This window comes from Enhydra lutris, unplaced genomic scaffold, assembly GCF_002288905.1.
Source record: "Enhydra lutris kenyoni isolate GAN:26980312 unplaced genomic scaffold, ASM228890v2 scaffoldscaffold6, whole genome shotgun sequence".
In the NCBI taxonomy this organism is placed as follows: Eukaryota; Metazoa; Chordata; class Mammalia; order Carnivora; family Mustelidae; genus Enhydra; species Enhydra lutris.
Window position 1 is genome coordinate 47,866,513 of NW_019154090.1, and position 13,611 is coordinate 47,880,123.

The 13,611-nt window shown below is 47.8% G+C and overlaps 1 protein-coding gene and 1 long non-coding RNA gene across 2 annotated transcripts; both read right to left on the minus strand.

The window, feature by feature from the left end:
* Positions 1-4,898: 4,898 nt before the first annotated feature.
* On the minus strand, positions 4,899-7,689 carry LOC111141825. Its single transcript, XR_002640228.1, has 2 exons — positions 6,871-7,689; positions 4,899-5,871 (listed from the first exon to the last, which is right to left on the minus strand). It is a non-coding gene; the product is annotated as an uncharacterized LOC111141825 (long non-coding RNA).
* A 195-nt stretch (positions 7,690-7,884) lies between these two features.
* Positions 7,885-11,654, minus strand: LOC111141824 (CD93 molecule). Its single transcript, XM_022494657.1, has 2 exons — positions 9,420-11,654; positions 7,885-9,171 (listed from the first exon to the last, which is right to left on the minus strand). The coding sequence occupies exons 1-2, from the start codon at positions 11,333-11,335 to the stop codon at positions 9,147-9,149; spliced, it is 1,941 nt and encodes a 646-aa protein (XP_022350365.1). The 5' UTR covers positions 11,336-11,654; the 3' UTR covers positions 7,885-9,146.
* Between the last annotated feature and the right edge of the window lie 1,957 nt (positions 11,655-13,611).

Genomic DNA, 13,611 nt, shown 5'->3' on the forward strand with positions numbered 1-13,611 from the left:
TGGGCTTCATCACAAACTTACTGACTCAGAAACTCTGGGCTGATGTCCAGCTCTCCGGGTTTCAGCATGCCCTGAGGGGACCCCAGGGGATCCCAACACACACACACACACACACACACACACACGTACACATCTGTGTGTGCGCACGCATGGACACCAGAATAAAGCACCTTCCTGAGACGGGAGTCACTGCCTAGCTCAGGCAGGGTTCGAAGAAAGACCACATCTGCACACCTGAAGTGATAGAAGCATCAGGGAAAGAACAAGAAAGAAAACAAATTGCTTGTGAAGGAAAGTAACTGCTTGACCAGTCTTCACATCTGGAACAGCCCCCGAGAGAAAGCAAGGGCTCCACATCTCGAGCATTCTGAAGGACAATAGTTTACAGGCAGCCCCCAACTTACCATCATTCACCTTGGGTTTTGGACTTCTTAGCAGTCTGAAAGCAACATGCACTCAGTAGAAATCACACTCTGAGTTTTGATCTTCTCGCAGGCTAGGGATATGTGGGATGATCCTCTGTCATGATGCTGAGCTGGGGCAGCTCCCAGTCAGCCAAGAGATCATGGGGGTCAACAAATGGTACGCTGGCGACTGTTCTGTTTTTCACGTTTAGTGCAGGATTCCATTAATCACATGAGATAGTTAACACTATCTCTACTTATAACACTTTATAAAATAGACTTGGAGTCAGATGATTTTGCCCAACTGTAGGCCAATGCCCAAGCATGTTTATGGCAGGCTAGGCTAAGCTCTGTTTAAGGGGTTAAGTGTATTTAATGGATTTTTAACTTAGAGTATTTTCAACTTACAATAGCTTTTGTGGGATGCAACCCCATTGTAAATCAAGAAAGGTCTATATATTATGGAAATCATTATCCAGGTAAGCCATCATTCGACAGGGAAAAGAACTATTTCCAATCATGCAAGGATGCAGAAAAAATGTACTCTTTGATGGCACCCGCAGAAAAAGACAAAAGCTAAACAACCAAAACACTTGGTAGTTAGCTCCACTCTCATGAAATGCAAGAGCACTGGGAATTAGGGGAGGAGGAACAGAGAAAAGGATCATGTAAAATTCATAGTATCTAAACAGGCATTGATAAAAAAAAAAGTGTAGAAATCGAACACTAAAATTCAGATGCAATTAAAGTGAGTGATGGTGTTACGGGTTGGTGTAGTCTGAGAAGAGAAAAGAAATCACAGATTGCTATGGTTCTTGTTATTTTTTTTTTCAGGGAGAAGGGCATAATTATGAGTTAACATTAGATATTGATGAAGAAGGACAGGTTTGAAGATGGGAGGCAAAAATTAAAATGAAGTGTTTGAAGAATACAAGCAGTTCTTAAAGAGTTCCATACTATTAAAGGGAAAAGTAGACAAAGAGGGGCTCCTGGGTGGCTCAGTGAGTTAAAGCCTCTGCCTTCGGCTCAGGTCATGATCCCAGGGTCCTGGGATGGAGGTCTGCTCAGCAGGGGGCCTGCTTCCTACTCTCTCTCTCTGCCTACATCTCTGACTACTTGTGATCTCTGTCTGTCAAATAAATAAATAAAATCTTAAAAAAAAAAAAGAGAGAGAAGTAAACAAAGAAATGTCAAGCAAGCCGATAACTGATAGAGAATAGAAGCACCAAGAAAACATGATAAATAGGATGTACAAAATAAGCCACTGCAAATTCACTAGTCATCTCAGTAACTGTGAATAGGTTAGATCTCCCATTAAAAGACAGACTTTTGATTGAATAAACGGTTGGGCAGGGTGGGGGCGGGGGAAGATAGTGAAATCCAGCTTTGTTTTTGCAAGAGAAAAGCAAGGAGACACAAGGAAGTTGAAACGTTTTAAATGTTTAAAATGAAAAAGTATTCATCAAATGCAACTAATAATCAGGTATATCAGTTGTAATAGACAAAATAGGATATGAAACATGTTCAGAAAGTTCATGTTCACATTCATGCTCAGGTTCAGGTTCATGTTCAGAAAGTTTCATGTTGGTAAAGAATCTGCCAAATACACATCAGTCCCTTAACCATACAGTTTTAAGTAGAAAACAAAAGCAATAGAAATGTGAGGAGGTCAGCAAAGCCACATCACCATGAGGTGGGCGAGGTGGGCGAGGATACCTGGGGGTCAGCTTCTGGGAGTGCAGATGACTATTTTGACAAGGAAGTGAAACACCTGATTTGTGATATAATCTTTTGGGGGAAGGAAGATCCTGGGGAAAGAAGGGAAAAGGCACAATTATTTGCTTCTACCTCACAAATTTCAGTATTTCTGTGGGATATTTGAATGCAGAAGGATCTCTACAGCACCGAAGGCATTGACCCAGTTTAAGACGTTATGCTATGAATTATGTGGACAGGCATAAAACATGAAGAGGAAGAGATAAGCGGTGCTTTGCAGGAAGAGGTGGCAAGAGCATGATACAGAGGGTGTTGGTCCTCAGCCAAGCTCAGTGGAAATAGAGCCCTGCCTTCTGCAAGTATGGTCCAGGAAGTTAGAGATGGCCCTGAGGACAAGTGGTCCCCGAGCATCTCAGACTAAAGCTGAGATGTGTGAATGGTGACCCAGTGACCCAGGCCACATCAGAGTCATCCTCCACGCCCTCTTCTCTCTCTCTCCTTCCCTTCCTTTGTCTCCTTCTGCTTTTTCTCTTGGTGTTTTTTCCATTTCTTCTTTCCTTTCTTCCATTCTTCTCTCTCTCTCTCTCTCTCTCTCTCTCTCCCTCTTTCCTTCCTGCTTCCCTTCCCTCCTTCCTACCATAGAGTTGAATTCTATGGACCAGTTTCAACCACAGGAGAAGATCGACATCCAAGTCAATGGTGACAGACTTCACAGAAGAACCCAGCACAAAGATTTCAGGGTGGGGAAGTGGCTCACAGCACTGCAGTTTGGGTGACGGGAGGCTCAGGTGAGGACCTGTGGGTGTGTGGTCTCGTGAAGAACATTCGGTCAAGTCAGGCTCCCCGGGGCTAGTTGCCAGCCTCGTGGGTTATCCTGCTCTTTCGTTTCTTTGCTGCACTTTGCCACCTTTGCACCACTTACCTGTCGGTTGTTTCCTCCACAAAGGATGACATGGGGGTTCTCTGGAAGCTGCGAAGTGTTCATTGAGGCTTTGAGTTTGCGGGTTTACTGTCTGTGCCTTGTCTCCTCTTACTGAGTACATTTAGTCAGCTGAGAACTTGATATGTTCATTTGGTTCGTGTTAAACTCCACGGCATGCAAGTCTTGCGTTTTAATCTCCATGTCATCTCTTGCAAATGGACTTTGTATTGTGCAAATAAATAAATAAATGTACTGTGCATGCATTGAATTTTTTTGTACAAGATTCATATTTGAAAGATGTATCTAATATTTGTTATTTTAGTTAGCAGATAGCAAAAGTCACAAAGAGGAATTTAAATTTGGCATTTTTGTTCATGGGCTTTTCCTGAATTAGGAAACACTGGCCTCAGGTTTTTCAGTATGAAAGAGAAGGATGTAAACATTGTGGTGTGTGTGTGTGGTGGGGGGGTGGGTTGGGGCCAGCCGTGGTTGTTCATATTAAGACAGAATTTCCAAATGGATCTCAATAGTGATCAGACTGTTAAAAGGATCAGCTTTATTTAACCCTAAGCAATGAATGGTTATCAGAAGTGTCTTGTCCCTTAGCATGGCAGCAGAGCACTGTCTCCTATCCAGGCCCTGTTCTCACCAGGTACGAAGTCTGAGAGTCAGGCCGACTCAGATCCGACCACCTGCTGCCCCAGCTCTCAGGCACAGTGAGACTCAGCAGCCAAGCAGGGAGGGATCTGGTCTGCCTGTGCAATTAGCTAAACAAACGGAAAAGGCTTTGCTGACAAAGTGGTGGCAAATGCTCCTGTGATAATTACAGAATGGTGTTTCCACATCACACCAACTGGGCATGTTTAATCCCGCACCAGGTGTCCCCCATGCAATTAAAATGATGCAGGAAACTAAACGGGCAGAGAGGCATAGGGGAGTAGACTCAGATCAGAAGACGAACTCTGGGACCATCGAGGCCAGCCTGGCTGGGTTCAGCAGCCAAGACACAGGACACAGTGCAGCCCAGTCCCTCTGAACGTCCTTATCCCTCACCCCACCCTAGGTGCCCTGGAGTTAGTTTTCATGACCCGTAGGTAAAGATGCAGAAGTGGGTCAGGCAAGGTACTTTCTTAAAGCGACTCTTTGAGGAGAGAAACGGATATGTTTAATGACCATGAATTCAAGTTCTGCCAGGTATTTTGAGTTTTTATGAAATATATTAAAACAAGTTGACAACAATTGCATTCCAGAGTTTATTAGGTTATGCATGTGACATAAAACACAAAGGACAACAAGCAGGCTACTCATTGAGGCGGACCCGAGATGCCCCTGGTTTCTCAGAGTTCTAAGACCAATGCAGCAGCCAAGCCTGTCCTCCCCACCCTGGGAAACAGTTGCACCCAGGGCAGAAAGAAGCCCCACAGAAGAAATCCCACAGTGGCAGAATTAGTGCACCGCATTTCGAATACACAGATTAAAAAATACAAACATTCTCATCTAGCATTTGTGCAGCGATAACTGACATTTGAGATCACATCAAGTATCACAAAACAAGGCCTTGTGAACGACATAATTCAAGCTTCAGCCAAATATGCGTAAAGAACCCAGCCCAGAACAGAGGGCAAAATCTGCAGAAAGGAAATGCTTGCCCCCTTGCAGATAAGAGGAACAATGTAAGAAAGAATTTACAGAGTTTCTTCCTAAAATAGATGGGCATGATCTCTGAGAACAGGTCAAAACACAATTCTTTTTTTTTTTTTTTTTTTTTAAAGCACTTCAGCAAGTATTAGTTTCGGGAATCTGGAATGGAATATGGTATTTGATTATAGAACACATGGAGAATTTTGATTATCAGCTTTTTTTTTTTTTTTTTTGGTTGACAAACGCCGCAAACCCTACAGACATAAGCAGTAGCTTTTGCAGCCAGACAGGAACAGATGTTTTCAGGGATCATATCTCAGATTCCCATGCTAAATCTATTGTTTAAGGTGATGGAAATATGGAGGGGACATTACACCATTTTGCAGCTGCTAGAAAGCCATGCTTTCCTGTTTTCCTGATTCAGACAATGGAGAAGCTAAGGAGAAAAATAATAGGAAAAGGCTGTCCTATATTTGCTTTTAAAAACTGCATTATTTTGAATGTAGTACTTTTTTGGGGTCAAATCTCACCTCTGTTCTCTTAGTTTTCACGGGAATATCTGTGGGAAAGAGGGTTGGAATAAAATGAGCTAATGATCACATCCATATTCTCCAAAAGCTGTTTGGCGATAAAATCCCAGGTCCTATCAGGATGTATTCAAACTAGGGCTCCTGAATGGCATGTAAGAATAGCAACAAGCACGTGTGTGTTTCAGGAAGAAGGTTTATTTCCAACTTAGTTTTTCCTGTACCATGCACATAAACACACCCGCATACGTGTTTAACTTTTTATTCTACCTTTTTGCCTAATCACAGGGAGGATGTTAGCCTGCACCCCTCCTGTCCTTAAGACAGAAGCCTCTTGAGTCACCCACTTTATGCTGCCGGGAAAACACCGTGGGGCTATGCAGTGCCAGATGTCAAAGGTTGCGATAATCAGGCATGTGGATGAACCAAAGGGACACCAGCCTCGAGGTCACAATGCTGAGCAGCGGTGGGTGCACCCTAAAAAAGACCCCACCAGGTCCACCATTCCCAAGGCTTTTTCAGAGAGTTTTCCCACCTTTGCTTTATACAGTCCTCAGATGGAGCTTGTCCTTTACCACATGTGCACATGAACAAGAAAAAAGAGGAGGGAGCATCCCTGAAATTCAGGAAGGAGCCTAGTGGCCTGCATGTTTTAGGGGACCTCCTCCCCTTAAATGATCTGTCTTGGGAGACAGAGTGAGGGGACGGGGTGGGTTTGTTCTGAATATAGTTTTTCCAAGAGCATCCTAGAATTATTGAAGTATGGGGAATTCTATTTGTACAAAAGTCTCCATTATCTTTGAGCTTGTTGACAAGTAAAGCCGTCTCCCTTTCCCCATCGTCCTGGCCTTTCTGCTGCTCAACAGCTCAGGGACAGAACAGTGCTCCTGCCCAGCCTCGGGACACAGTCGGAGGAGTCTGCACCTGACAAAGCCTACCTCTCCCATGCTCCATCCTTTCCATTTCTTATTCTTCGTCATGGCCCAGGCACCTGGGAGCTTCTGGTTAAAAAGACTGTTGGCCAATGAATAGTAAGTTATTGGCCACATGGACAGTGGGCATTTGTTTATCCACTGCTTGTGGGCCCCCATCTCCCCAAGCAGGGATTCATATCCCTCAGACAAAATGACAGAGGTATTAAACAGGACAATAGCATTTGTTTGAGACCAGCGGTTTTCATCAGATTCACTGCCTAAGGTCATCTAGTTCTGGGATCTTAGCCACTAGTAGGAGCGGCCAGGAGACAAGGCCGGGCACGTCTACCGAGGAAGGGGCAGATTCTGCTGGAGAGGGTATTGAGAAATTATTTACCAGCCCATTTCCTCCCTTGTGTATTTCACGGTGGGGATCTGTGGTCTCCATGTTGTCGGGGATAGATTTTCTTACCCATAGAGGGATTTGAACATGGAAATCAGAATTGGGGCTGCACCGGAGAAGAAATCCAACTCTAAAAATGAGAGGGCGCACTTGGGGACCTCATCCAGTAAAGGTCCCACAGGTCCAGAGAGGGGCTTAGGGGAAGCCTAGACTAGGAATGCCTCCTTCCTTATAGTGACAAGGTAGAATTGTAAAAGCCTGGAGGTAAAGTTGTTGAATTTGCATTTATTTCACGTAAGTGTAGTTATTGTCAGTAACACAACCAGCTAACTCTTTAGGGGACCTCCTCCCCTTAAATGATCTGTCTTGGGAGACAGAGTGAGGGGACGGGGTGGGTTTGTTCTGAATATAGTTTTTCCAAGAGCATCCAAAATCCAAAGAGCATTCCAAAATCATCTGAATAGTGGCATGATTGGTTCCCATACAGGGTCCTGCGCTCAGTGGATACAACCTTTGTCTTCTTGGATGTTAAGCATCAGTATTTCAACTGAAATCTAAATAATCTCAGATGTCTTTAAAAAGCACAAGTTCCAAATACCTTGTTAAGTCCTCCAAAAGCTTCATCTTTCCTTACACCTATTCCTTCACTTATCCATTTTCTCAAAACAACAACAAAACAAAACAAAACAAAAATCCTGAAATATAGCATCTACATTTCAAAATTAGCTAAAGGATATTTACTCAACTCTGAGGGCCATGCACCCGGCAGCTCTTCCTGCCCCAGGTGTCCGCCTCTGGGACAGATGTGTTTTTAAGGCAAAAATAGAAACAATAGAGCACCCTGGTTCTTCGAGGCAGATTTTGAAATCCCTAGAAGGAAATATAGTCCCGTTCTGCTCTACAAGGCAACAGCAGGCTTGTTGCTGAGGTCTCCCAGTGCTAATCAGGCAGGTTTTAACAGTTCTGACCACTGGTGAATCCCTGAGGAGCTTTCCAGTGACACAGGCAGAGCTGCGTGGGGAGAAATTACTCTCCACCACTACACTGGGAAGGGAAATCTTTGCAAGCAAGCATTTAAAAATAAATTAAAACTGCTTTGAGTGGTTTCTGTGGTTGCAAATTTTGAACTATTCTCTTTTCCTCTATCCCTCCCATCTCCCCCGCTTTTTTTTTTTTTAAAGATTTTATTTATTTATTTGACAGACAGAGATCACAAGTAGGCAGAGAGGCAGGCAGAGAGAGAGGAGGAAGCAGGCTCCCTGCTGAGCAGAGAGCCCGATGCAGGGCTCGATCCCAGGACTATGGGATCATGACCTGAGCCGAAGGCAGAGGCTTCAACCCACTGAGCCACCCAGGCGCCCCATCTCCCCTGCTTTTTTAAGAAATAGAGGAAAATGTGTCACACTTTCTTCAAGCAGAAAGAAGACAGTGTCCTGCCTGCCCAGTCCCTGACATGCAAGCTACAGCCACAAGTCAGGATCATGTTCTCAAGAAGCAATACCAGCTGTGAGCTATGTTAAAATGCCTTAAGATGCCACCATTCAAAGCTCAGCATCTCATCCCCCTCACACAGTCTTAGTAATCAGAATGAGAGGCTTCTCAGGGCTTCATCCATCTATGATCAAAGCATTTAAATCCAGAGCAGCATTCCGGGAAGGCAGGTGGCCCGGGAGGTGTCGCGGGGCTGCACTCGCCCAGAGACAAGACGTCTCCAGCTTTTCCCCTTGTGCGTAGTCACCTCATCAACAGTAAGTGTGTGTTAGCACAAGTGCATTTAGACGGATTGATTCAAGTATTTGTGAAACAAACCCCAGGCTTCTCTCTCAGGCGCTTTGGAGTACTTGCTCTCGAAAACATTTCATACCTCCTCCCACACTTTCCAGAATTCACTTGCAAATAAACCCAAGACTATTAGAGACACTAAGAACTAGGAAATGCAATTTCAAAACTCCCAGCGTGCTTGCTACCTAAGCAGATCAGTGTACTCTGGTCATTCTGTGGGACTCCAACTATAAAACTCCGCAGGGCTTGTGATGGGAAAATGCATGAACTCAACTGTAAAGAAATGTTTCCAGTTCTGAATATGTTCCTTTTGACAAAAACAAAACAAAACAAAAACAAAAACAAAAAAAATACTTCTTATGGACTATGTAATTAAACAATCGATTTAGTTTCTGTTCTACCAAGAGGAACAAATCATTCCAACCCTAATTAGCATTAGCAGACCGCCTTTTCTTCTTAGATGATTCCAGTGAGCAGAAAAGCAGTTCAAAAGGAGCCCCATTAACACCTGACTTGTAAACCCCCAATCCAGAATCAGCGGGAGCCATGCAATCAGTCACATTTGAATTTGACAAGATAAGTGAGTAAGAATTGTTAATATTCACAAAATTCCCAAAATGACATCCTAACCCAGTGGTCCCACTTCAGGAATACCACACACATGTAGAAAATACCTGTATATTCCAAGCAGTTAGGCTTTTAAGAATGTTTACAACCGTTTGCTAAGATTCCAGTCCAGTCTTTTGGAAGGATGTGGGTCCCCCACTTCTGACGGGGTGCATAAAGGTCAGAGGATGGTGGTGGCTGATTGTCAGTGTCTCTGGGGCCATCTCACCTTCAGCAGTCCGTCCCTGGCGTCGGACTACCAAAAACAACCACGACAGCATTGGAAGCTGCTGTGACCCGCCGAGCACATCTAGACCCTTGGAGAGACCCACATACTCCACACCCCAGGCAGGGCAACAGCCCTTCAGGATCGCCTCTGGGCCGACAGCCTGGACAATGCCTGTCCCTTGTACTCTGCCTGTTTTGTGTGCCAGTCCTTGCCCTCCCACCTACCCGCACCTGCCCACCCTCCCACCCCTCTGGGTGACCTGAGGCCTCCTTTACCTGTACTGATTCTCCAAAGCCCTGCTCTCAGCTCGCTCTGGAGCCCAGGAGTAGCTGTCAGCTGCATTCTGGGGCTTTTTCTCCTTCTCCTCCTCCCTCTTTGCTCTCCGCTTGCGATAGACCAGCAGCCCTAGAGCCAGAGCCAGTAAGAGTAGGATGGCCACCACCGTGCCCAGTATGTAGAACAGCAGCAGCTTTTGTCCGTCCGTGCCCTCTTCGCTTTGTTCTGCCATGAAATCTTCATCTGCATTCTCCCCAAGGCCAGTGGTGGCCATGGGGTGATGGGTGCTGGGCTCCATCCAGACACCAGGGGGCCTACTGGAAGCCAGCATGTCAGGTGCAGTTGGGGAGACAAAGGTGTTGCGTGGGAGGGAGGGTCCCTTTGTGGTGGGTGCCTCCTTGGAAGTGCCCTCAGGGTCCCCGATGGGCCTGGACATTGTGGCAGAATACACAACTCTCCCCTCTCTATCTCCTGCATCCTCTCCCTGGGGAGGCCCAGGCGGTGGTGCCAGGGAGGTGGGTCCCGGCGTGCAGGAGACCCCATCGGGGCCCAGCTCCCAGCCTGGCAGGCAGCCGCAGCGGAAGGACCCCTGTGTGTTGAGGCACAAGCTGTCACAGAGGCCATTCTCTGTGTCCGCACACTCGTCCACGTCCTGGCACTGGGTGCCATCCTCCCCAGCCAGAACATAGCCCTTCTCGCAGGAGCAGTAGAAGGAGCCGTCTGTGTTGGTGCAGTTCTGGGCGCAGGGCGTGTGGCCGGTGGCACACTCGTCCACATCCTGACATCCTGACTCACTGGGCTCATAGCCCACCCAGCACTCACAGCGGAAGCTCCCAGGGGCGTTGACACACTCCTGTGGGCACGGTGAGTCCTGGCACTCGTCCAGGTCCATGCAGTCCCGCTGACTTGAATCCAGCTGGTAGCCTAGGGGGCAGCGGCAGGTGTAGTTCTCCCCTTGGGATGCCGGCACACAGGTGGCTGAGCCTCTGCACGGGTTGGAGCTGCAAGGGTTCCGGGAGGTACAGGTCACCAGGTCGTCGAGCAACCGGAAGCCCGGCCGGCAGCCGCAGCGGAAGGAGCCGTCGCCCCCCTCGAAGCAGTCCTGCTGGCAGCCCCCGTTGTTGAAGCTGCAGCCATACTGGGTGCTGATGCAGAGGGGGCCCGAGCTGCCCCAGTCAAACACATCAGGGGCCTTCTCCCTGCACACGAAGTAATCCTCCTGACCGTGTTCCCCCGCCCCGCAGACCACAGTAGCCGCGGACCCAAAGGGCACAGCCTCCAGGGAAGAGCTGGTGGCCTTGAATGGGGTCGTGTAGTCTACCCGGCCTGGACCCCCCAGAGCCAGAGGCTGGCACATGCCTTTGAAACTGAACTTGCACACGAAGCCCTCGACGCTGCTTCCTGGAGAGTTCCGGCTCCCGCAGGGTCCCTCGGACCACTTGGAGAGATGGCTGGCATGGGACGGCTGGGACAGTTGCAGCAGAAGGGACACACAGCGCTTGGAAATGCAAGAGCTCCTGACCTCCTTGTTCCAGTTGGTATAAGACGTGTCCTCCCCGCCGCCCAGCCAGCTGAAGCCTTTAAGCGGCAGGCTGGGGTCTAAGCACTTGCCCTTCTCGCGCTGGAGCCCTATCCAGAACTTGCCGATCCTAGCTGCCAGGATTGCCTCCGACTCCAGGAGCTGGGTGAGGGCGCTCTGGATGTGCCGGGCCTCCTCCTCACTCCTCACCGTGGCCAGGTTGCCCCCATTCTTGCTGCAGTGAAGCTGGGCCTCTGCCGCACTCAGCTTGCCCCAGTGGGCGGTGTAACAGGCATTCCCCACACACACCACGGCTTCCCCGGGAGCCTGGGCCCCCGCCTGGGGCTGGCCCAGAAGCAGCAGCAGCGGCAGCAGCCTGGCGGAGGTGGCCATCATGGCCCCGGGTCCCTCTTGGCAGGAGGCTGGTGGCCCTGCAGTGACAGCAGCAGGCGCAGCTGAGCTCCAAGGAGAACTGAGGGCTTGGGCGCAGACGCTCTGGCACAGGGAAGAACACAAAGACTGAGGGCTTTTCACATTCCCCTGACCCAAGGCGCATCCTGTGCTGTTGTACTTCTTATTTCTTACCGGATACTGGGGCTTCCTGTAGTGAATAGTTTTCTGACTCCTGTTGCCTTCATCATGGTTTTGTTGTTCATAGAAGAGGTCAGACGGCTGCGTTGGGTCTCTGGCTAGTCGCTGGGGAAATGCAGCAGCGTGGGGGGGCAGGCGGTTCCAGCTCAGGGATGCCTGCTGCTTTATTTGGGCTCCCTTGTCTTTCCCATCTGCAGGAAGAACTTAAATGGCATGCTACAGAGTGAGTGGAGACTTTTGGAGACTAGGAACTTGAAAAAGCTCACTTAGTAACCCATAATAAAATTCCACTTTGGTTTGCAAACAACCAGAAGAGGAAAAAAAAAAATTCTCAGACCTAAGACATGAGGCCATGGATGGTTATAATTTTCAGCCTTTTTTAGAAGCAAACTGGATTTTTCTTCTGCCTATCTCATGTTCCCTTTGGCTTTGGAAGTCTTTTTTCTTTTATCCCCTCATCGTGAACTTTAAATAGATGGGCAGTTTTTAAATAGGAACCGGGCCGTGGGAATGACTGATTGTCTCACACAATGCCAAGCTCCTAAAGAACATTAACCCAAATGGGATGAAATTTGGCAGTTTTCAGGGTTTCATAGTGCAAATACTGTGTTGTGGCAGTGTCACAAAAAGCAACAGAAAAATGAGAGAAAAATGTTTCTAGCCTCGTGGCCCTGGACTTGCTTTCCTGCCTCCCCCGGCTCAGGGTTAGTAGGAAGGGCCAGAGTTCTGAGAATCCCGGCCATAGCAGGCCCCTTCCTCCCAGCAGCTTATCAAAGGCCCTTGAAACAAAATGTGCTTTTCCTGAAGTCACAGATGTGTTACTCATCAGGGCTCTCTTTCCCCCAGAAGTAGACCCTGAGACAAAGATTTGGGACACGTCATTTATCTGAGAGGAGAAGTCAGACAGGAATGGGGTGTGGGAGGAACAGAGGATGCCTGAGCGTGCAGATGATACTGGGTCTCCTGCAGCATGGTACCTGGGAACACTCAGTGACCTCATCAGTTTTCTGAGCCAAGGAGATGGGACTGTGGCAGCTCTCTTACAGCTCCCCTCCTCACTGGAAGCAACAAATTCTTGGCACTCTGGATTGATAGTGAGAACCTCTTTCACCAGAAGGAGCACTCAGGAGGGGAATGGCTGGAAGCTACCAAGATGCTTTGGGCACGGCACACATGTCTGCTACATTGGCCCTCTGTTGAGATTTGAATTAGGGTGTCATGGGGGGTTATGAACTCACTGGCTTTCAGCCTCGCCAAAGCATAAGGTTCCCATCTCAGACTCTAGTTGGAGACCCTTCAGAGGTGTCCCTTATGTTCTTATTTTAATAAGATATTTGAGATAGTCCAGGAATCCTGTCTCAGACCCTTAGGCTCTCCCTGTGTTGTTTGGTGCCATCTATCCACCAACTCACCTAACCATCGATACATCCATCCATCCATACATCCATCCATCTATCCATTCATCCACCCATCCGTCCACCCATCGACCCATCCATCTAACCACTCACCTATCCATCCACCCACCCATCCATCCATCTACCTGTCCATCTATCCACCCACTCATCTATCTATCCATGCATTTATCCATCCACCCATTCATCCAACCAGGCAATCAGCCAGCCAGCCAGCCAGCCAGTCAACCAGTCAATGTTATTTAAGCCACCACCATGCACTGGGCTAGGCATAGGGATTAAAGGAGGGACTCCTGCCTTCATGACCCTTGAAGTCCATTAGAGGGGACAGATTTGAACATGTTGGACAGCTGTAGCTATGATAGGTACCACAAGGAGAAGTTGAAAGTGTCAGCAGAGGTACTGCCCTATTTAGGATGTGGGCCATAGGACTGGCTCCTCTGATGGAGAAGGCCAATGAAGTTGGGATCTAAAGGAGGAATAGTTAAGAAGGGGAATGATTTCCATATGAGGGAATAGCACAGACAGAGGCCCTGTGGTGTGAGGGTTGTGACCTTTACAAACGTATGAAGGATGGGCCATGAGACTGGAACCTGAAAAATGGGAGGGAGTACCCAGGGAAAGAGGAACTTTGTGAGTCCAAACAATGAAGATTTGGGGTTTTGTTCT

Coding starts and splice junctions, on each gene's coding strand:
- LOC111141824 (XM_022494657.1), bottom strand. CDS start 11,335: ATGATGGCCACCTCCGCCAGGCTGCTGCCGCTGCTGCTGCTTCTGGGC. Junction 9,172..9,419: donor GCTTTGGAGAATCAGTACAG/GTAAAGGAGGCC, acceptor TGTTTTTGGTAG/TCCGACGCCAGGGACGGACT.